Source organism: Lepidochelys kempii, chromosome 9, assembly GCF_965140285.1.
Source record: "Lepidochelys kempii isolate rLepKem1 chromosome 9, rLepKem1.hap1, whole genome shotgun sequence".
Taxonomy (NCBI): domain Eukaryota; kingdom Metazoa; phylum Chordata; order Testudines; family Cheloniidae; genus Lepidochelys; species Lepidochelys kempii.
Window position 1 is genome coordinate 87,670,190 of NC_136388.1, and position 24,239 is coordinate 87,694,428.

The 24,239-nt window shown below is 42.5% G+C and overlaps 1 protein-coding gene across 11 annotated transcripts in view; it reads left to right on the forward strand.

Moving 5' to 3' along the window:
- TENM1 (teneurin transmembrane protein 1) overlaps positions 1–24,239 on the forward strand; it is a 1,397,628-nt gene that overhangs the window by 1,309,047 nt on the left and 64,342 nt on the right. For all 11 annotated transcript variants that reach the window (XM_073361279.2, XM_073361281.2, XM_073361264.2 and 8 more), the window contains one exon: positions 14,361–14,515. In XM_073361279.2, the coding sequence (XP_073217380.1) occupies positions 14,361–14,515 (155 nt within the window). The remainder of the gene's footprint in view (positions 1–14,360; positions 14,516–24,239) is intronic.

The following is a 24,239-nucleotide window of genomic DNA, read 5'->3' on the forward strand; positions in this document are numbered from 1 at the left end:
AAGAGTTTTCTCCAAAACCCTAGCAGTAGTTGTGGCACATTTGCGGAAACAGGGAATAATGATCTTTCCTTACCTGGACGATTGGCTTATCAAAGGACCAACTCAACCAGAAACAATGGATCACCTGGATCGATCGGTCTTCAGCTGTCGTTAAGACTGTGCCGATCACAGCACATCCGCCATTTTTCTCGCACTCTTGCCTTTCTTCTCCATGTTTGTCCGAAACATTTAACAATGTCATCTTCCCATCTTCTTGGAGGCTGACCGGGTGGTCTTTTCTGTTCTCGTGGGTACCACTCAGCAATGATTGTGGTCCACCTATTGTCCATGAGCCGTGCTGTGTGGCCCGCCCATTGCATCTTGTTATGTCTGCTTTCCACGACAATATCTTTCACACCGCTGCGTTCTCTGATCATTTCATTTAGGATACAATCCAGAAGGGAAATTCCCAACATAGCTCGTTCCATTGCCCTTTCCGCTACCGACAGCTGCTGTTCTTCTCACTTCGTCAGTGCTCACGTTTCACTGCCATACAGCATGGCTGGCAGCACTGTTGAATTGAAGATATTTGTACAGGTGGTCTTGTCGATTTTTCCTTTGAGGACGTCCTTGATGGAATTAAATGCACACCATCCTGCCCAAATCCTTTGCGAGAGTTTTCTGTTCAGGTCTTGGCATATATTAACTTCTTGGCCCAAATATATGTACTGTTCCACTTCTTCGACTTCTTCTCCTATTACCATTATTCGGGCTTTTCATAAGACGTCTGATCGCATGTATTTCGTTTTGCAGTGGTTCATTTTCAGGCTGACCTGACTGCTTTTCTTGTCGAGTCTTCATAGCACACTCTGCAGTTGGTTGGTGCTTTCGGCAATTAGTACGTCGTCTGCAAATCTGAGATGGGATAATCGTTCTCCGTTTATGTTGACATCACTCCTCCAATTGATCTTGTTCATAACCATTTCGAGGCAGGCGGTGAATAGTTTCAGTGAAATCTTATCTCCTTGCTTTACACCCTTCTCGATTGGGATGCAGAGGGGAGTTTCAAAGAGTGTAATGTCTGTTGTACATCCAATATTCACTTCCTTCAACAAACTGATGTACTGCGTGTTAATGCCCTGCTCTGCGAGCGCCTTTAATATTGCATTAAACTCGAAGCTATCGAAGGCCTTTTCATAGTCAACGAAAGCAATGCACAGCAGGAGTTTGTATTTCCTCTCTCTTTTTAGGAGCTGGCTAAGGGTAAATATATGGTCGATCGTGCTGAAATTTCTTCAAAACCCTGCCTGCTCTCTCGGCTGGTGTTCATCCAGACTTTGCAAGAGTTGGTTCATTATCACCTTTGTAGAGTTTGTAGATGCAGCATATGCGGCGGTAGTTAAGATTTTCTTGTTCGCCCTTCTTGTGCAGCAAGATAGTATTTGACTCCTTCCAGTTTGATGGTATTTTTCCTTCTTCAAGATATCAACTAAATTGTAAAACGAGGGCCTTCCAAAGTTTTTCACCTCCTGCAGAAATAATTTCTGATGTTATTCCATCTTTGCCTGGAGCTTTTCCCTTCTTCATTTGGTGTAGTGCGCTTCGGACTTCGCTGCCGATTATTGGGGGGGACACGTTCTTCTGACTCTTGGAGCGTTGGGAGAGGGATGTTGATTCTTGATTTGAACAGTTCTGTATAGAAGTCCTTGAAGACCTCCTCCATCCCTGCTCTGTCGATTACGATCTCTCCATCCTTGTTCTTCAATGCTGTTACGCTCAATCTGTACTGCGTCAATTCCCACTTGCATGTCCTGAGGCTCTTGCGTGATTCAACTGTTTTGAGGAGCTTTTCTTTCCAGAAGTTCTCAAAGTCGTCCTTCAGTTTTTGCCATATAAGTTTGCACAGAATGGAGTACTCAAGGTTGTTATCCAAGCTCTTTTTCATGTTTCTCCACTTCTCCAACAAGCTTTTCATTTCATTTGAGATTCTTCCCTTCGCCTTCTTCAGCTTTTCAATTTCAGCTGCTTTTATGCAACGTCTCAGCTTGTCAGCAAAGATACTGTAGTCCTCATCACACTTTTCCGTCTGGCTCCAGTCAAACCCAGAAATCACTTTCTTCAGCTTTGCTTCATCGAATGTCTTCAGCTGCTGTTTCCTGTTTCCCATCTGTAATGCCTTCTTTTCCACTGCTTCATCGAAAATCAACTTCGCTCTAAGCAGGCGATGGTCACTGCCGGTGTTGAAAGGCTGCACCACAGAAACGTCTTGAACGATGCGCCTTTTATTGACTAAAATATAGTCGATTTCATTCTTGCTCTTCGTTTGGCAACCATTACTGCATTCCATCATGAGATCAATGGGATCTCGATCTTCGCACATCCAACTACTAAATGCTTCCTTACGGGTCTCAAGAACACTTACCCAGAAGTTCACCAACCTACCCTGGCCTGGGACCTCAATCTGGTGTTGAAATGCCTCACCCAGACCACCATTCAAATCGTTAGCTACCTGCCCCTGCTGAATTTATGCATAAAAGTGGCCTTTCTGGTCGCTATTACTTCCGCCAGGTGGGTGAGTGAGATGGGGCGCTCATGGCTGATCCTCCGTTTACAATATTCTTCAAAAACAAGGTCACACTATGTCTGCACACACAATTCCTACCGAAAGTAACATCAGCCTTTCATATGAATCAACCAATCCATCTTTTTACATTCTATCTTAAGCCTCACAGTACTTCAACAGAAGCCGACTTGCATTCATTGGACATTAGGCGTGCGCTAGCATTTTACCTTAATAGGACCAAACCTTTCCAGAAATCTCCTAGACTTTTCATTTCTACTTCAAGCATTGGAAAGGCTGCGCAATATCCACTCAAAGATTGTCTAAATGGATCTTCACATGCATTCAACAGTGTTACCGTACATTAGAGCGCATTCTATACGATCTGTTTCAACCTCAATAGCGTTTCTACACAATGTTCCAATACTAGATATTTGTAAGGCGGCCACCTGGGCCTCCGTCCACACATTTACTGAGCACTATGCAATCACTCATGACTCCAGGGCTGATGCCATAGTGTGTCTAACCGTACTCACCTCCATGACTCAAACGAACTTGAAGTCCCTCCTGCCTTCTGAGGGACACTGCTCTACAATCACCTGAAGTGGAGCACCCACAGGGACAGTACTCAAAGAAGAGAAGTTTCAGAGTAGCAGCCGTGTTAGTCTGTATTCGCAAAAAGAAAAGGAGTACTTGTAGCACCTTAGAGACTAACCAATTTATTTGAGCATAAGCTTTCGTGAGCTACAGCTCACTTCATTGGATGCATCTGATGGTTTAATCGGATGCATCCGACGAAGTGAGCTGTAGCTCACGAAAGCTTATGCTCAGATAAATTGGTTAGTCTCTAAGGTGCCACAAGTCCTCCTTTTCTTTTTGAAGAAGAGAAGGTTACTCACCTTGTTCAGTAACTGAGGTTCTTCGAGATGTGTGTCCTTGTGGGTGCACTACTACCTGCCCTTCTCCCCTCTGCTTCGGAGTTTGCAGTGGGGACTCTGCGGTAGAGAAGGTGCGTGCTCTAGACGCAGCACCAACGGCAGTATGAGATGCATACTGCCCATGCACGCCCTGCACAGACACTGCTACCATAAATCTCCAATGGCACTGGGATGCACTGACACCTGAAGTGGAGCAACCATAGGGGACACACATTTTGAAGAACCTCAGTTACTTGCACAAGGTGAGTAACCTTCTCTTATTTCATTCAATATCCTTGAGTCTCAATATAGCATTCTTAAGTTACATTTTTTTTCTCCAATCATTTTCCAATATTTCCATTTCAGGAACGTGGCGAACATGTGGAGTTTTTTTATTTGATCTTACTTGAAAAGCAAGTTTTCCCAAGTCTAATCCTGTCCTAATTTCAGTGCAAGAGAAATAGATACTCGTTTTTCTGATAGCCAGAGTAAATCTGAGTATGATTATTACAGCTCAAGTTGGAGATAAGACATTTTCGTTACTTCCAGAATTGGCACTTCACATTTTGTTCTTTCATCTCTTCCTTTAAATGCATCTGTTGAAAGAGCAACAACATTCATGTCCAAGGACTGAAAGAAGTGTTCCAGCTAATAAAGCATAGTTGAGCACTTTGCGTCTAACACTTTAAAAGTGAAAAGATGATAGAGATCACAAAGCAAGAGACTGCAAATCACTTTAATCATATTTTGAGTGGAGTATTATGGTAACCTATAAATAACTAATTGCATAAAATTGCTTTAGTAGTTTCTAGATGGCAGCTTTAATTAACAGCACCAGAGACATTTAGAAGTTTAGAAATGGATGGCATGTAATTTGCCCTTTTACCAACCATAAATTGGTAATTAACCAATTTGATTCACTTCTTTCTATTAAAAGTTTTATGAGAATAGCAAGTTCCTTCTAAATTCAGTCTCTCTTCAACAGAAGGTAACATACTTTCTTTTATCAGTCCTCTCCAGTACTTCAAGATGTTTTCATGTACAAATTCTTCAGAAGTTTAATTAGAAATTTTTATTCAAAGTAAAATACTTATTTGCAAAGTTCTAAAATGTGCAAAAAGTATAAAGTAAATGCTCTGGAAGGGTGTACTATGTTGTTCTCACCACCATTACTTGTTCTAGTTCTAGTCCACCAGAAATAATGTATTCACCAAAATAACAATATATGTAGAGTAGCTGGCTAGAGCGTGACAGAAACAAGAAAATGGCTTCAGAGTGGAACTAATTTGCTGCATTGAATTTTCACTATTACATGGGGAAAATGTGGATTAAATAAATGTTAGCTTGATTCCCCAGAGGCTGCAAAGGCAGAGGCTGCCTCATTCTTAGAACTGTATGCACGAAAATGCATATGCATAATATTCACATGCAGTTTCCACAGTTGAAAACACATCTCTGGTAATTGTGCTTGCATATGACCAATTATCTGTCTAATCAGTGCATTTATGTGCAAAATAGAGTAACTGGACAAGGTAGATAGATATCTTCTGTTAGAAACATTTAAGTTATAACAGGGCAACCTTATTCTGTGTAGGAAAACTTTTTAAAACTATACCATCTGTAGCTTATATATTGTGTAATAGTAGCAGTAAATCCATATTTATTTTCATTTCACACAATGACTTATTAAAATGATTAAACAGATCTTTACTTTGGGTCACATTTGGCACTCAGATGCATGTGCCTGAGTCCACTGGAAGTGGAAGTCAACAAGAGTTACTCATGTGTGTCCACGTGCAAAATTTGGTCCTAAATATGGTTGCTTAAAACAGTTGCTCTTATTTCTTTTTTCACTAAAAGCTAACGTTTCAATAAAGTTAGGCAGGTTGCTTATGAAAGTAGGCCTGAAGATTGAATGCATTCAAGACATAGGGCCAAATCCTTAACCAGGTCTTATCTGCTCCGTACTCTGGCAGACTTCTACCAACTCCACTGGGAATTTGTCTGAGTAAGGACCTCAGGACACTTCCTAGTAAACTAAAATTGGAGAAGATAGGATTTAAACTTTTATAAGAATGACTGTTCTTGTTATCCAATTCATTGTTAAAGACACAGAGCTCTGATTCCTGTATCACTTAAACTGTGATAACTGAGAATAACTCCATTGAAGACAATGGGATTACACTGGTGTAATAATGGTCTGAGAGGAGAGTCAGATCCAATATTGCTTTGATATTTCTAGTAGGCAATTTGACTATTTCTATAAACTTTACATTCACAATACAATGGTATACCTTACTTTTTTGTTTACCTTCTTGTCATTATTACTCATGGCACGTTAGCAATGAACAGTGCAAGAAGTTAAGCATTAGCTAGGATCTGGTGAAGCAACTAATAGACTTTACAAGAAGTTCAGACATCATTCCATAAAATACTTAGTTGTATTCCTGTAGGAATAAAACCATTGTGGGGGAAGGAGGGTCCTCTCCTTTCAGACTTTTTTTAAAATACCTAATAGTTGAGCAAGATGCTCCGCATGGGGTGACTTCTGCTGCCTCTTCGAGCCAGCCTCACTGACTTACATGGGGTTCCATGCCAGTGAAGAGGTCCAACTTTGCAGAGTAACTTTCAGGATCTTCCACAGTGGTAAAAGTTTTGCTGGGCGGTCAGGGGGCAGGGAATGGGGGGTGGGGGGTTTGGATAGGCATGAGAGTCCCAGGGGGCCTGACAGGGGACAGGGGTGTGGATAGGGGTCGGGGCAGTCAGGGGACAGAGAGCAGGGGGGTTGGGTAGGGAGTGGGGTCACGGGGGCCAGTTAGGGGTGGAAAGTCCCAGGAGGGGGCAGTCAGGGGACAAGGAGCAGGGGGTGTGTGGATGGGTTGGGAGTTCTGAGGGGAGCAGTATGGGGCGGGAAGTGGCTGGGGGCCAGGTTGTCTGGGGCGGCCCAGCCTTCCCAATCCGGCCCTTCATACAGATTCACAACCCTGATGTGGCCCTTGGGCCAAAAAGTTTGCCCACCCTTGGCCTGTAGGTTAAGCAGAGACTTACAAAAGTCCTTAAATCTTCTCTTCCATTCTGCCTGCAAAGGCTGGTGTTTCTCAGAAGGACTGGAGCCCCACTGTGAGCAAACGTATTAGGGAGACAATTGCTATGGTGGCCCCTTTTCCCAGCTACTCATTGTCACACATGCAAAAAACCAAATTTTACACACAAGCACTTAGGCCTTGATTCAGAAAAGGCTTGCATCAGCTAAGATTGTCCTCCTACCCTCTCTCCACCCTGGCATGACCCCTGCATTGCAGCTTGTGAGGTAACCAGTGTAGGGCCACCTGCAGCAGCCAAAAGCAGTCCCTATGTTCAGGGAATTCTTTCAGCCATTTGCAAGCTGTTTACAGCCCCTGTGTATGGCTGCAGCTGCACAGGGAGAGCAGAGCGGACGTGAGTATGTCTTCCACAGACTTAAGGGTTATACAGATAAAATTTTACTTTTGCTGTGAAATGAAATGCCTGAAATTAGCCTTTTTTCACTCTGAACTTGGATGTGGGAAAGATTTCTGTTTGCAGTTAGAGCATTTTAACACATCAGTTCCTTCTCTCACTTCCTCTCTGAACAACAGTTAATGGTACTTGGTCCTGTGTTGCATCACACGCTATCTCATAAAAGGGTTATAGGTATGTTTTTGTAGTGCAGATAAATGAAATGTCATGCAAAAGGCAGCTACTGGAGTTTCCAGTGAATTCAGTATCTAATAATGAATGCACTGGAAATATTTAGATATTCATCTTTATTTTCCTGTTTCCTATTTTTCCATTATCTATTGCACCTTGTCAATGTTTGCAGTATCTACCAGGTGTTTATCAACAGGAAATAAAAGAAAAATTGGTCTATCATATCAGCATCTGGGCAGGATTCGGCTTATGTGAATAACGTAACTGAAGTCAAAGTAGCTTAGGTCAACTTACCGCGATGTCTACACCGCACTGTGTCGACGGGAGGTGCTTTCCCGCTGACTTACCTTCCTCTTATCAGGGAGCTGGAGTACCGGAGTCGATGGGAGAGCGCTTACCATTGACTTAGAGGGTCTTCACCAGACCCACTAAATCAACACGGCTGCATTGAGCACAGCAGTGCTGAGGTACTGGTAAATGTAGACATGGCCTTATATGTTACCTTAGTATAAATTACAACTGAGATAAGGACTTGGTTCTTTTTGCTGTGTAAAGGAATAAACCTGGACTGAGTACATTATATGTATTGTCAATTATACTAAACCTCTGTTGAAAATGAAGCTGGTACTTGTGGAAGAGTTGGCTAGCTTGATGTTAGGGAGGAAAATATGAAAGAAATATGGATTATTGCAGATAAGGATATGCACAGAGATTCCTGAATGAAAAGGTGCAGATGATATCAGAAAAGTCAGGTATGCAAATTGGACTCCACCTGTGATTGGTCTGAGTTACACGATCAGGATTTGTGTGTTGTGCAGTTTTGACCTTGTTAAGAGTATTGTGACCTTGAACAACATTTCCCATATTTTGAGACACTTTCCTCTCATATTCAGTACTCACATTTTTTTTCCGTCTCAGTATTACTGCCTGGGTCTTGGACTGGATCTTCCCTTGGTATAAATTGGTGTACCTACACTGAAGTCCACATCTGTGCATCAGTTCACGCCAGCTGAGGATCTGGCACATTGACTTTAACAAATACACCCAAAATTACCATCCTCCACTTAGGCCTTCTATTTTCCATGTTACTGTATTCTAGGCTGATAATGCAGTATATTCCAACTCCATTTCTAAAGTCTTCCTAAGCCAATTGGTTTATCTTTGAGGGATAATAGATGGATTTCCTTATTTTAAGACACTCACTGTATCATCACTAAAGAGTGTGCAGTGTGCTAATTGGAGAGAGTACCAATGGAGTAACTTTTTCAGCAGTATTAGGAATTCACGTAGTATGAGTGAAGTACTGGAGACATTGTCCAGATCTATGCTGTATCCACTTACTCCATGCAAAGAGACCACATTTCTGTTGACAACTGTAGATAGGAGTGTATTCCCAGCATTAAGGGTTCTGTGGTTTTCTTATTCAGCCCATATTTGAAATCCACTCTCAGCTACACAGTTGACAAGCTCTATTCTTTCACTGATGTATAATTTTGGACTGTTATCTAATGCATACCACATAGCCGATACAACCAGCTGGTCTCATGGAAAAATAGCACATAACTGAAAATGCACCTGTCCTACTGCTAGATACTGGCATTGCATTATCTATGGCATGGAGCCTGCCCAGAGCTGTCCAACCCAGATGAGCTAATAATCCAGCATATCCCATTACCATGTTATGAAGCTGCATAATTCCTCTTGCAAAGGCCAAGACACTCGAACTTCCAGAAGTAAGATCAAGGAGGTGATACACATGTGCAGAGCTGACCTGACTCCACAGAGGCAGTTCCTTTCACCTGACTATTAGCTGGGGACAAATACCCAAAATCTCACTTACAACTGATGGCTCTGAAATGGAGCATAGATAGGGACTGAAAAAAAACTTCCTGCATGCAGAATCATCCTTAAGGGCATGTAAAAATGTCTGCTTGTGATACTCCTTATGCCCTCTTGATAGCCCACGTTCTAGCCCTGGTGGCAGTAACAGTGCAGTATGTATTTTTGAAGTAAAAAGAACATGGGATCCTCATGGAAAGGGGGTGAGTGGATAATCTCCCTAGTAGATGCAGGGGTTAGAGAACCTACTGTCCCCACCCTTCACCAGCAGTCCCTTCTCACTCCTGGAAAAAAACAAAAAACACACACATACACAGAACAGCCTCCTTGCGATACTCCCCAAGCCCTCTAGACTAGGGTTTTATGTGATTTTTATTGGTTAGGTATCCCTACTCCAGTTTGCCTCTCTCCAGGCAGATGTCCCTTATGACAACAGTCAAAGTATGGGACCTGCAAAGTGTGGGAGTGGAAGAGGAGAACTTCATTTCCTGCCCCAAAGCTGTTCTACTGGTCCTTATTGTGGAGTGGGCTCAAAACAACTTTCCATTTCCTCTCCATACCCAGCTAATCTATCTCAGAATTGGTTGAGCGGTTCCAAAGCTACTTTATGGAGGAGTAAATACCCATCAAACCCTCTCAACACATAATTATGGGTCAGAATTTGGCCCTTAGTGGATTTTGGTTGGAAAACCCAATCAAAAAATGTTATTACTTTGTCACCAAAGATAGGAACTTACCAGTGTGTAATTTTGTTTGTTTGTTTGTTTGTTTGCATCTGTATTCCCTTGGGAATGATATGTGGAGAAAGGTTGTCAAATTTGCATGTTAATTACTTTGTTATATAGTCATTAATATCCAGACTGGGAGGGGTGGGGGGGGAGAGCTGCAGCTCATCGCTACAGATCAAAAGAGATTTTGCAATTTACTTTGCATATCCTGCCTTTGTTTTTTATAGGTTTGAATGCACTCCCAAAGGAAACACACTTTAATTGTGACTAGATTTCTTCCTTGTTTGAAAGAGGTTGTTAAAACTCAAGGCTGTTTAGCTGGGGAAGCACGGCTCATGCTGTAGTGGCCTTTCCATTTTTCTCACTATCTTAAAAAAATATATCCATAGGCTGAATAAATTGGGTGTCAACCTTCACCCTGATGCTTCATGGTAATGATAATCGCTAGGCCCAGATTACGTGGATTGTTATAACTCAGATGGTAACATTCAGTCAAGGCGAGATTCACCCCGGTGCAAAGGGCTGGCACAAGATCTATACACCACTTATGCCCTACTTCATCAGTGTTTTGAAGGCTTATGTGGGGCTAAGTGGTGCACCAGGGTGAATTCATTCTCAGACAACCCTGGGGATTTGCCCTGATTACAGTCTTTGGTGGCCCAAAGCATAAGGGGCCCAAAATTGAACTCACTTCAGTTTTACACTAAAGTAAATTTTCGTTTAAAAGAACCTAATGTTCTGTTCTGCTTTGAAAAGTGGCTCTCTTATTGTCTTCAGTGACTCCAGAGCAGAGCTGGTCAGCTGGCTCGTAAAAACATGCTTTAACTACCAGCATCTGAATATCCTTCTTGTGCATTTTCATTAATAAAAAAGCTTATGAAGGCTTAAGTCTTCCCTCATTGGTACCAAGTGCAACCCTCTTTTCTTCAATGTATGTCCTCAGTCCTGAATCCACAAAGGACTTAGGTGCCTAAGTCCCAGTTTTAGGTGTCACTTGTGATGCACCAAATTCCCCTTCAGCTGCTGCTGAACCTGTAGGCAACTCAAGTCAGTGCTTAAGATTTTGCAGTAAAAGTTCTGTAGGCAATTTTGTTCCTGCTCTGGCCATGAGCACTACTGTCTCACTGTAGGTGTCCTGCCTAGCTCCAGTGTTTGTCTGCGTAAGTCACATGCAGGGCCCGATCTGGTAGGCATGCTTCACCTGCCTCAATGTGCAGGAGGAGGACATCCTTTATAACCTTTATTCCAATGGTTAAGCTTCTCATCCTTTCTCTGGACCAATTAATATTTCATTATTCAATTATTTAATTAAAGTGGAACAACTTCAATAGGAGAGAATGAGGGCTCAGACCCACATCAGTATACTCCATAACCTAGTGGGTAGAGCATTCCCAAGGAGACTTGAACTGCTGGCCTGCTACATCCCAGGTGAGTATGCTAACCACTGTGCTAAAGGTTAAAAGAGAGAACCACTTTCCCTGCTGTGTGGTATTAGGTGGTCTCTGAGCACACTTACTGAATTGGGCCCCACAGGGGAATTAGGCAGAGGAACACCTGTCTTCCCCTAGTTCATGGATCACTAGCAGAGACCAGCGCCTCCCTGCAGCCCAGACTCTGCGCCTAAATTTTCAGGGTAAAATTTCCATAGGTGCCTATGTTTCTGCTCTGAGCATGTGTTCTACTCCCTCTAGGTGCCCAGATGCCTCTGTTCCCTGCCACTCTAAGCTCCAGAGTGAACCACAAACTGGGGTAAGAAAGGCATTTGGCTGTCTAAATCACGTGCAGGGCCTGATCTTTTAGGCATGCTCAGAGGCCACCTACCAAATTGGATTGCATAAAAATCCAGCTGGAGGAAGTGGTTGCCAACTTTATCATTTTTAACCCAGTGGCTAGAGCACTTTCTTGGGATGTGGGAAATCCAGGTTCAGTTCCCCCCCAATCTCCCTCTGTCAGAGGAGGAGAAAGAATTTGAACAGGGATCTCCCATCTCTCAGGGGGGTGCTTTAATCCTTGAACCTGGGATATTTTGTTATGGGGCTCCCTCAATCTCTCCTGTTGAAGTGGTTCCACTGTGGCTAAATAATTGAAGGCTCAATTGGAGCAGAGAGACTGGACCCAAGTCTCCCACCCCCCTATACTGCTGATCTGTAGAGTCTCTCTTTCTGACCCAATGACTCGTTAAGTATTTATTCACAATGAAACAGTCATTGGGTCAGAGAGAGAGAGAGAGGTGGGATGCCCCAGGTCCAGTTCCCCTGCGCCAATCACTCTTTCATTATTTAATCCGCATTAGCAGAGCTTCAGCAGGAGAGACTGAGGAGCCCCACATCAGAATATCCCATAGCTCAGTGGTTAGAGCACCCTGAGAGGTAGGAGACCCCTGTTTAAATCCTTTCTCACCCTGAGGAGGGGACAGAACCTGGGGCTCCCCAATGAGGGCTCTAACCATTGGTCTAAAAGCACCAGCTCCTGCTGCCACTGTTTTGTGTGGAGCGACGCAGGCACCTAACTCATTCCCACAAGAAATGCCTTAGGTGCCTATGGCTGCCTGACTTCAGGTGGCGAGTTTCTGTTCCTGGATCACCAGCAGACCTATGTGTCTCCCTGAGTCCCAGATTTAGGTACACCCCTCTTATCAGCATCTCTCATGGGTTGCTTAGACAACTCTCAGCCCAATGTGCTGGCCTTTGAGGATAGCTTTCTTAGGTGCCCATGTCAAGGTTCCTTCCCCACTCTGAACTCTAGGGTACAGATGTGGGGACCTGCATGAAAGACCCCCTAAGCTTATTCTTACCAGCTTAGGTTAAAACTTCCCCAAGGTACAAACTGTTTTACCTGTTGTCCTTGGACCTTATGCTGCCACCACCAAAGTGTCCAACAAAAATAACAGGGGAAGTGCCCACTTGGAAACGTCTCTCCCCCAAAAAATATTCCCCCAAGCACTACACCCCCTTTCCTGGTGAAGGCATGATAAAAATCCTCACCCAAACCATTGGATCTTAAGAACAATGAAAAAGCAATCAGGTTCTTAAAAGAGAATTTTAATTAAAGAAAAAGTGAAAGAAAAACCTCTGTAAAATCAGGAAGGGAAATACCTTACAGAGTAGTCAGATTCAAAACATAGAGAATCCCTCTAGGCAAAACCGTTAAGTTACAAAAAGACACAAAAACAGGATTATACATCCCATTCAGCACAACTTATTTTATCAGCCATTTAAACAAAACAGAATCTAACGCATATCTAACTAGATTGCTTACTAACTCTTTACAGGAGCTCTGACCTGCATTCCTGCTTTGGTCCTGGCAAAAGCATGACACAGACAAAGAGGACCCTTTGTTTCCCCCCCTCCTCTCCCTCCAGCTTTGAAAGTATCTTGTCTCCTCATTGGTCATTTTGGTCAGGTGCCAGCGAGGGTATCTTAGCTTCTTAACCCGTTACAGGTGAAAGGGTTTTTCCTCTGGCCAGGAGGGATTGAAAGGTGTTTACCCTTCCCTTTATATTTATGACAGCCCATCTCTTCCCATTCCATGTATAGAGAGCCTAGACACTTAACTAGTCTTTATGGATTGCAGTGTTGTTCCTGTGATTTTTTTAAGCACCTAAAAGTTAGGCAATATGACGCTCAGCCTAAATCCCTTAGTGGATCCCACCCAGACAACCTTGAGTCATGCAAAATTCAGAGAACAAAATCATGAGGCATTTTGTAAACATGAGACAGGTAAACCACTGTCTGACTCATCTGTTCAAATCTTCAGACTTTCCTTCCCATGTAGCATGAAATAAATTCATTGTTAAAAATGTCTTGAATGTGTAGAATAGATGCAAAAAGTTATAGTAAAGTTAAAAGTAAGAAATTTTTTAAATAAAATATTGAGATTTTCCAGAGAAAGGGATTTCCCAACTCAGATAAGATTAGAAGTGATATGATTAGAAGTGCTTTTTGTGACCATTTTAACATTTTCAGTAAAAAACAGCTTATATTTCTTGCCGCATTGGAAACCCTGAGACATTGCCATTGAAGAAAGGATGGTTGTGTGAAAAACATGATGGATTAGGACTGAGTACATCTGGGCTCAATTCCCAGCTCTGCCACAGAGCTTTCTGTGATCTTGTGAAAGAATCTCTATGCCTCAGGTCCCCATCTGTTAAATGGGGCTAATAATACTACTTTTCTCTCGCCCTTTGTCTGTTTAGATTGTAAGATTTCAAGGCAGGAATTGTCTCCTACTTTGTGTATATACCGCACCTAGAACAACTGGGGTCATGACCTTGACTGGGGCTGCCAAGTGCCCCTATAATACATACAATAAATTATAATTGTCCAAAGTGAGTGAATTGAAGACAAATGAAAGAGATCATAAATCTAGGTGTATGTGTGGTAGGACGAAGTGCTGCTGTTTTGGTCTATTTCTATTCTGTATCCCCTATATTCTTCTGTTTTTTAATGTATGTCAAGGACACTCAGAGCTCTGTATGGGGACCCTTTGGAGGGCGGTTTGTGTAAGGAAGGCTGACATCTGGAATAAAAATGTTATATTATTTTGTGGAAAGTAAAATTTATTTTTTCAAAATCTGATTACCGTAATCTGAGGAATTGGAATTAACACAAATGAGGAAATAGTTTAAGTAGAGTACCAGTATTAATGCTTTCTTTACTCTACCAACAGGTATCACTGTGGATAAGTATGGATTCATTTACTTTGTTGATGGTACCATGATTCGGAAGATTGATGAAAGTGGTGTGATTACAACTGTAATAGGTTCAAATGGTCTTACATCAACGCAGCCACTGAGCTGTGACTCTGGAATGGACATCACTCAGGTAGACACCACTGATTTTCATGCATTGTTACCATTCAACACATTGTGGAAATGGGTAACTATTTAAGGATACCCAGTTAATCAGTTAACACTGGGTGGCACAAGATTTCAGACATGTTTTTAGAGCAGTAGTGATATTTGATAGTGTATAAAGCTTACATTAAATCATTAATATAAATCTAGGACAGCTAATATAAATAGAAAAAGTATGCATGTGACTTTACCGAGTGGTCCATATGTGTATTACGTGTGTGTATAGGTGCTTAGACTAATATATATGGTATGTCTACACTCATTGCTTTAAAAAGTTACAAGCTACTTTTAGGTGTGTCCTTTAAAAGCAGGTGATATTAGGATCTGTACAGAAGGTTTGAGAACCTTCCTTTAGCCCAGCTTTCTGACACTATTGTGCTTGCATCACTTAACAGAGAAGAAAAATGAGATATTGTTGCTATCCAAGTCTCTGCTAGGGAGCACTATGGAAGAACTAACAAAATAGCAGCTAAAGGATACAGAAGCTCCAGCTTTTCAATACTTTTTTAAAGTGCTTTTCAATTCTTAATTCAAAGACAATGTAACAGAAATTGAACAAAAAGGTACTGTCCCCATCTGGTTTATATTAAAAACCAGACAAACATTTATACGCAAAACAGCCAGCCTTTCAAAGTTAATGGGTAGCAACTCTAAAAGGCAGATGGTGTTGGCCAGGTTCTGCTTATTCAATTCTGGCTCCAAAATAAAATAAAATTTGTCTGCTTCAAACAACTAAAGGGAGTCAAGGACTCAAAACAGTTACATTATGGGATGTGTGTGATTGTACCTAGAGCCAAATTGGTTGGTTTTGGTTTCGGTTTTTAGTTTTCTCCTGTGTATTTTAATATTTCGCCACTGGAAACCACAATTGATACATAGAGAACTCACCTGATCTGAGCTGTGTCTAATTTCTATTGAGGATTTTAATGGTAGCAGTTTACCATGAGGACCTGATCCTGCGTTTCTTGAAGTCAAGGGAGATTCAGGCATGCAAGGAATGCAGGAATAATGTCCTTGTTTGTATATAACAAGCTTCACTGTGAAGCCACGATGGTGGTCACGGGCCAGATTTGGCCTTATGGGGGAAAAACCTGCATAGAGTGGCAAACTCAGACATCCAAATCACAGTTCCATTCCTGTCCTGTCAGGGAGAAGACTGTTCTCATCTCCCACAGAAAGTGCCAGGGGTTCATATTGCCAAACTAGTGGATGTCCTGGGAAACACATGGACTTCATGTAATCTCTGATGACCCATGCCTTCCCCACAGCTGCCTATGCCCCTAGTCATGCCACTATTATCTGCCAGATATCTCCGTGGCTACACAGTAGCAGCCAAGAATGAGAAGCTGGGGGAGTTGTTAATGCATGGAGCATATTTTAACTACTTCTTGGATATACATATAGCAACTGCCTGCAGCGTATGTGAAGCATTAGCTACCAAATCAGATATCTCTAAGGTCTATAAGGAATCACATCATGTGGAACTTCTGCTCCCTGGCTGCCTCGTTTCCTAGCTCTGGATCTGCATGGAGTCCCACTCCATGGAGCTCAGGCAGAGGGAACATCTCCAGTATCATGGGTAAGGAAAAGCATACCACTGAGCTAGCTCTTTTACTATTCAATGTCGTTTCCCCCACTGCCATTCTGACAGGTTTAGTGCCTTTTCATTTGTGAAAGCAGAAATGAAAATGAGTTCTGGTGAATAAATCCAACTGGTTCATTGCTGGTATACTATAGATTGTACTATCAGTGGAAATGGTTTTCACTGCATGTTTATCATCACATAGTGGTGCAAAAGCTACAACAAACTGAGTGATCTAGATGTATCCTTACTGCGTAGACCAGGATAGTTTTGAGGTGAATCCAGAATGCATAGCAATAAATATTCAAGATACTGGTATTAAATGATAGCTTTATAAAGGACACCTAAAAGTATATGGTTTTAAAAAGGTATCCAATATAATTCATATTTTAAAAATCAAAATAAGGTATTAAATCCATCCTGAATACATTTTGTCAATGATGTCATCTCACCCTTCATATATTGAATCTTTCCAGATACAAGCCCTGGAATTTGTATCTGCAATTTATAGAAGCATCTCTTGCTTTTTATTATTATCCCATTGATTTTCTCAAGGTACATAGCAAAGTACTCCCTAAATAAGTGCCCCCAGATTAAATGTCCTGTGGAATTATTATCATGTGCCAGCAATGCCCCTCTGCCATGTACATTGGTCAAACTGGACAGTCTGTATGTAAAAGAATAAATGAACACAAATCAGATGTCAAGAATTATAACATTCATAAACCAGTCAGAGAACACTTCAATCTCTCTGGTCACTTGATTTCTGACCTAAAAGTGGCAATTCTTCAACAAAAAGACTTCAGAAACAGACTCCAACGACAGACTGTTGAATTGGAATTAATTTGCAAATTGGATACAATTAACTAAGGCTTGAATAGAGACTGGGAGTGGTTGAGTCATTACACAAAGTAAAACTATTTCCCCTTGTTTATTTCCCCCCCACCCCCACTGTTCCTCAGACGTTCTTGTTAACTGCTGGAAATGGCCCACCTTGATTATCACTACAAAGGGTTTTCTCCCCCCACCCCCGCCCCCCCACTCTCCTGCAGGTAATAGCTCATCTTAAGGGATCACTCTCCTTACAGTGTGCATGATAAACACCCATTTTTTCATGTTCTGTGTGTATATAAATCTCCTCACTGTATTTTCCACTGAATGCATCCGATGAAGTGAGCTGTAGCTCACGAAAGCTTATGCTCAAATAAATTGGTTAGTCTCTAAGGTGCCACAAGTACTCCTTTTCTTTTTGCGAATACAGACTAACACGGCTGTTACTCTGAAACCTGTAATAAATAAATAGAGCTTTCACTTTAATAGGTGAGTTGATTATGAAAGGGTTTAGTCACATATTTCAATACCAGTTTTGAATAGAAATATGTCTTAGAAATCACTAAGCACATGTCACTTACTTCCATCTCAGACTTGACGAAGGTGTTATTCCTGGTTTGTAAGGAAAAGAGATTGGGCTGAGGTAGCTGCATGGTAAAGTGATGAATTTGCTCCTCTTTTACCTGTACAGAACATAGCTGAACTCTGTTTTGGTCACAACACAAGTCAAATGAATTTAGTGTTTTCGGCCAGATTTTCAAAAAAGTTCAGGGCCAGATATTCAAGTACTCAGCACCTGCATTTGAAGACAGAGTTTCAAAAGCCCTCAATTCCCTTTTTGGTACCAGAATAAGGGCCAGATTCTCAAAAGCACTCAGCATCCATCACTTCTCTTTGAGACAATAGTGGCCAGATTTTCAAGAGCCCAATGTGCTAGGTTATTTTTAAAATCTGGACACTTGTTTTGGTGCATAAGTGAGAGCTGAACTCTTCTGAAAATCTGGCCCCAAATGTGGGTCCTGAGCATTGTTGAAAATCTGGCTGTAATAATCACTTGCCTAATTGACCAAACTGTCAGGAAAAAATGGCACAATTAATGCACTCTGCTTATGAGAAGCCCATTTCTGAAGCATCACAATTATTACTGATTACAACTGAAATGAATCAGAAGGGCTGTTGGGGAAGCTTAATAGGATCTGATTCTGCTCTCACTTACACCTGTTTTACACTGCTATAGTTGAGTGGAGTTTCTTTGGATTTACAACTGTAAATGAGAGGTGAATCAGGTCCTACATTATGTTTGGTTCTAGCAATTCCTAACAGTATTTAACTCTGTAGTGGGCTAAAATTCACATGTAAAAGAGGAAAAATCTAGAAGAATGATATAAGCCTTACTTCTTTCTGTCTTCACTGCTATAGAATATCAGGATTGGAAGGAACCACAGGAGGTCATCTAGTCCAACCCCATGCTCAAAGCAGGACCAATCCCCAGTTTTTGCCCCAGATCCCTAAATGGCCCCCTCAAGGATTGAACACACATCCCTGGGTTTAGCAGGCCAATGCTCAAACCCCTGAGTTATCCCTCCCCCCTTTCTATGGAGAAAGCCGAAGAGGGAATGTTGGTAGAAATGTCCACTTCCTAATCCATCATGTACCTTCTTCCCATGATAAATATGTGGCCTGATTCTTTACTGCCATGCACTTTGTTTTGTCATTTCCTCAAGTGTAAAATGCTATAGGTCTGTATTTGATAGCATTCTATACCCAATCGGGACTCAGTCCATACAAATACAAATAACTGCAAAGGTGCAAGGCCGTGGAGAATCAAGCCCAAGATCTCTTCCTTAGCCTGTAAATGGTGGCCTTGTCCCTTCACTAATGACAATTCCACTAGCGATGACTCTTTGCCAAAGTGATAGCTGCTGACTGATTGATAGTGTTTGTAACTGTCACCACTGTGTTCTAATATGAAAGTTCTTATTTGACTATTTTCTGTCTTGACATTTGCACTTCATCAGCCTTTGTTCAGCAGTTCCCCACTTGATGGATTCCATATATATTGTGTTGCTTCACCTAAAATTCAAAGCAACACTGCAAAATATTTTTCTCCTTCACAAAAATGTGACAAGATTTACTTATGGTGACAGTGTGTTTATACAGGTCAAGTTAAGGGATATGTGTTAGAATGATGAGTAAGAGGGAAAAGCCCAAGTTATGGAGACATTTTTGAGAACATTTCAAGCACTGGACACCCCTCTTTTAATTAATTGTAAATTGCCAGAGGGAACTCTACTGATAAAGTTCTGAAGGTGAAAGAGAGAATGCTGCAGAGTGAAAGTAAAGATGCGTGGACTGATTTAAAATGTGACTTAAGATGTCACAAATGCAAACACTGACAAATCTCTTGCAGTCAGAAGGACAGCAGGCAATACCACCATCAATGTCTTCAGAGGGACAATTTGATGAAATACATGCTTGAAGACCTATTGAATGGAACAGAAATCTTACAGAACGCTCTGACCTCCCTTGAAGGAAATTGTGAGAACCTGTTTTACAAAATAAACAAAGCAGATAAATACATGACTTCTGCTGAGGTGCACTTACATGCAATAGAAGATTATGTGGAAGACAGGAAAAAGAGCCAGTGAATATGAGACAGATGCATGCCAATGTAAAAATTAATTTGATTCTGGAGTGAAGCACTTTTGAACAATGTTGAGTGTGGAACATAAGAAAGGGGTTGCAGGATCACATTCATTTCTTTGAGCAGAATAATAGATCTATTTGCAGACTGAAGGAAGACGCAATATCTCCAGAGAAGTTTCACTACATTTGTGCTATTGGTGAAGCTAAAACCTTTTTACTTAAACTCAGTGGAACCACTTTGACTGATCAGCTGTGCATCTTCCCTATTATGTGTTTAGACATTTTCATCCTTGTATTAACTAACAAGGCTAAGCCACTTGTACCATTGGAAATCATACTTCTTCTGGGACACAATTCTGCCTCTCCTTCACAGGTTAAAGAAAAGATCAGAGACGAAAACCCAGCCACTAGTAATATCTATGAGGAGGAAGAGTCTGTGTGATAAAAGAGTAAAGTGGTCCAGAAACCAGTCCCCTTTTTCACCATGTTTAACTTCAGCATTTACTTTGTTTCTCTGTTTAAACTCAGCAATAATTCCATTTGGATATTAATGGCTTGGTCATTTTACAAGAGAGAGAAATAAAACAAAAGCTCATGAGTAGTGTTTAAGGTGGTATGATAATACAAATAATAATGTCTCTTAAAAAGGTAATTTAGGAAACACCCTTTAACCTATGTGGTATTCCTGTAAATACAGGAGCTATGGAAGCTTTCTAATCATGCTGTAGGAATTCTATATTTGAATTGTGCTGGAGACCCTTCTGTCTAACAGAAAGAGGATAGCCACTTTGTTTTCATTTGAGCAGATCAGTACAAAAATAGACTTGCCTTTTATTTTTTGTCCTCCCTCTCTGAGGCTTATGATGATCTGTTACTCTAGTCATGTTTAGTGGATGATACCATAAACATTCCAAGTCTCTGAGCACCATTAAGAAGGATTTTGCAGAAAGACAATTGCTGCTCATATACTTGAAATCAATAAACAAAGCAAAAACCCCACCACAGAGTACAAAAATGATGCCTTATTTCTAGACCTTCAACTCTCACTGAGGTCCCTTCTTTAAAGAAATAAAGTAAAAAAATGAGGTGTTGCTCTTTGTTGTCCGTGGATGATATAAACCTGCTATTTCTCCAATTAGTTTTTAGGAAAAACAGTAATCAGGACCCACATTTTGAATGCAAAAACAATCAAGGGGGGAGGACCCTTTTTAGGAGTTGGGAAAGGGAGGGAAGAACCCTTTACTGACCTTCTCTATACATCATAAGGAAGATTATATGGGACATAACCCTTTTTAGTTTTTTGGTAATTCCCGTTTCATTAACGGGCACTGAGGGAACTCAGCACCTCACAGGGTCAAACTCTTAAATAGAAATAATGGCTCTGGGGCCTATGCAATCAGACCTCCAAATAACCATAAACTTGTCTTTATGGATGTGATTTTAGAATATCAGATGGAAGGAATGAACAATTCATCAGAGCCAATCAAATTACCCTGTCAATGAATGTGAAATACCATTCACACAGACATGTCACATGTGGTTTGGGGGCCTCATGAAAGAACAGCAAAAAAAGACCACAATTTTTCTTCCAAAAAGCTAATATTTGTATTAGTCAACTTCAAACTAGCAATTTATTTTACATTTCTTCTGTAAATACAGTACCACTGAATAAAATACTCCTAAATAAAATACTCCTAAATTTTAATCAAATCTTTTAAAAATTGCATTCCTCTTTTTTCATGTTGTTTATCTGTGCTATCGCAGAGGTATTTAACTTAGGGAATGTTAGATGCTTCATCTGCTCTGTGCTGAAATGAAAGATCCTTGGCAGACCTAAATTTATGAAAGACACATTATAAAGTGGATTTTTTCTGCTTTACATTTAGAATAAAATAATCAGTAAATCTGTTGTTCCTAGCAGCAATAAGCACTGATAATTGCCAGCCTAGATACTGCATATGCTGCTGTTACATGAAAAGTAACATTTTTGCCATTGACTTCTCCAAAGGATTTCATAAATCTACTCTGTTTTTATATGATAGGTGTCATATTTCATCTCTCTCACACTCTGTCATATATGACATTATCTAGCTAGGCAAAATGATAATGCACAGGCATGTATACATATAATCACAGCCGGATCCAAAGTCCACTGAAGTGAATGGATCCATTGACTTCAGTAGGCTTTGGATCACCATCAGAGCTGCCAAGTGTTTTGAATCCTGGGTGACTTACATCTGGCAGCCTTGCAACCCATTCCCGTAGCCCGTCTGAAGTCTCATGCATCCAGCTGGACTGCAAAGAGAGTCTGTATTTGCTCCTCTAGGCCACCAGAGGGCTGCTGCTTGTTCTCCTCAGCCTCTCATCTTTCTTCTACTCCTTCTAGGTCCGAGCAGGGAAGGAGTAGGTCAGGGTGGCCAACCTGTGGCTCCGGAGCCACATGCGGGCAGTGATGAGCTGCCAAAATCTTAACAACCGGTTCCCTCCTCACCCCCCAGGGGGTCGTGGCCCGCCCCCCGGGACTCCTGCCCCATCCAATGCCCCTCCCTGCCCCATCCACCCCTGTTCCCTGACTGCTCCTGGAACCGGGCAGGAGGGTCTCGTGGGCCACCGTAGTGGGTGCCCACCCTGCCCCTAAGAGCCAGAGGCACCTGCCAGGGGGCGAGGTGGGGAGTCCTGGCAGGGCTTACCTGGGGCGGCTCCAGGGAAGCATCCGGCAGGTCCCTCCCCGCCCCAGTTCACCTCCGCTCCCCCTCCACCTCCTTGGGCCTGAGCGGGAAGCCGCCGCCTGCTTCTCAGCAGTCCCAGGCTTCCCGCGCAAACAGCTGATTCGCGGGAAACCGGGGGGCGGATGGGCAGAGCGTTCAGGGGAGGAGGCAGAGGTGGAGTGGAGGTGAGCTGGGGTGTGGCACGGGGCAGGGAGCTGCTCTGCACCCACCAAATTTTCCCCGTGGGTGCTCCAGCCCCGGAGCACCCGCGGAGTCGGCACTTGAGGTGCCACTTTTGGCCAGTTGTTAAATTTAGAAACACGGGACAACCAGTTCTAAAAGGGCTTCTAAATTTAACAACCGGTTCCAGCGAACCGGTGTGAACCGGCTCCAGCTCACCACTGCATGCGGCTCTTCAGAAGTTTACTTGCGGCTCCTTGTCTAGGCACCAACACCAGGGCTGGAGCTACAGGCACCAACTTTCCAGTGTGCCGGGAGGTGCTCACTGCTCAGGCCCTGCCCCTACTTCACCCCTTCCCCCTCGCTCCTTCCCCTCCCCCCAGAGCCTCCTGCATGCCGCTGATCAGCAGGGCTGCTGGCAGGCGGGGGGGAACTGATGGGGGGCTACTGAGGTATTACTGTGGCTCCTGGCAATGTACATAGGTAAATTCTGGCTCCTTCTCAGGCGCAGGTTGGCCACCCCTGGAATAGGGGCTGAAAGAGGCAGGTGGCTGGCAGAGAAAGAAGAGGGAGAGGGGTTCAGCCCTATTCCTACCCCCATGGCACCTGGAGAGCCACCCAGATAGCCTCAGCTACCTTCCCATCTAGCACCCAGCACGCCATCTACCACATCCAGCCCACTGTCCGCCAGACAACACCGCAGGTACCCCAGCATCCACCCACGTATCATCCCATGACATCTTCCTCCCCAGCCCCATCCATGCCACCTTTGGCTGACCAAGGAAGACCCCCCCCTGAACTTGGATATCCCTGAGGCTCTTTGGGGAATGAATCCCAGGTGTAGACAGCTATCCCTTTTCGAGGCTTCACTGCCCTTCTCCCCCATCCCTAATGGCACAGTGTAATATTCTTGGCTGGTGCTAGCCTGGCCCTGCCTAGTATCTGTTTTATTGCAGACTCAGTGTGATTTAATGTAGCTTCAAATTGCATTAACTCCTCATCAGATTTCCACATGTAAATCTGGCAGATTGGCAGGGGTCAATATGGGGAACAGCTAGATCCATGCTCCGCCCATGGGGCCTCCTCCACCCAGTGCCCAACCCCGGGAGGTACAGTAGGGGATCTTGAAAGAAAGGAGCTATGGAGATGGTATTTCACAGGAGGGAGATTCCCCAGTGCAGTGTCCCCTCTGTGTGTGCAGGCAGAAAGAATGATTGGTTCTTCGCAATTTATCTTCCATCCTGTGTAGTTCCTGAACTGCCTGAATGAAATCTCAATTAGCTGCTTACTTTACTTTTTATTCCTTAAGCATGAGTAACCTTTGACTGCATCTCTCAGTTAAAAAGTGTTTCAGTAGGACGGAATCTAGTTGATGAGTTATTTGTGCCTGTGATACTTGTATCCACGGTACTGAATTAAATTGCCAAAAAATTTTGATATTGCTTTGCCAGTTTGGTGAAATCCTTTACAGGGCACATATTGATGACTAAGTCCAATTTTTTTCTTCTGTTAAGATGAAGTATTGGGCAGAAGTTATAAATAAAAAGTAAGTATGGGATACTTGCAAAAACTGCCAAACTACTCCCAGGTAACTGGATAACTAGACCTGATGCCTGACACCATGCTGACCAAACCCAGAAATGTCTGTAAGAAATACAGCATATAGACATTATATGAAAACAAATTTCAAATAGTCTTGTGAGGATACAACATACAACGAAGTTTGCTTTAAACCTATTTGTCTT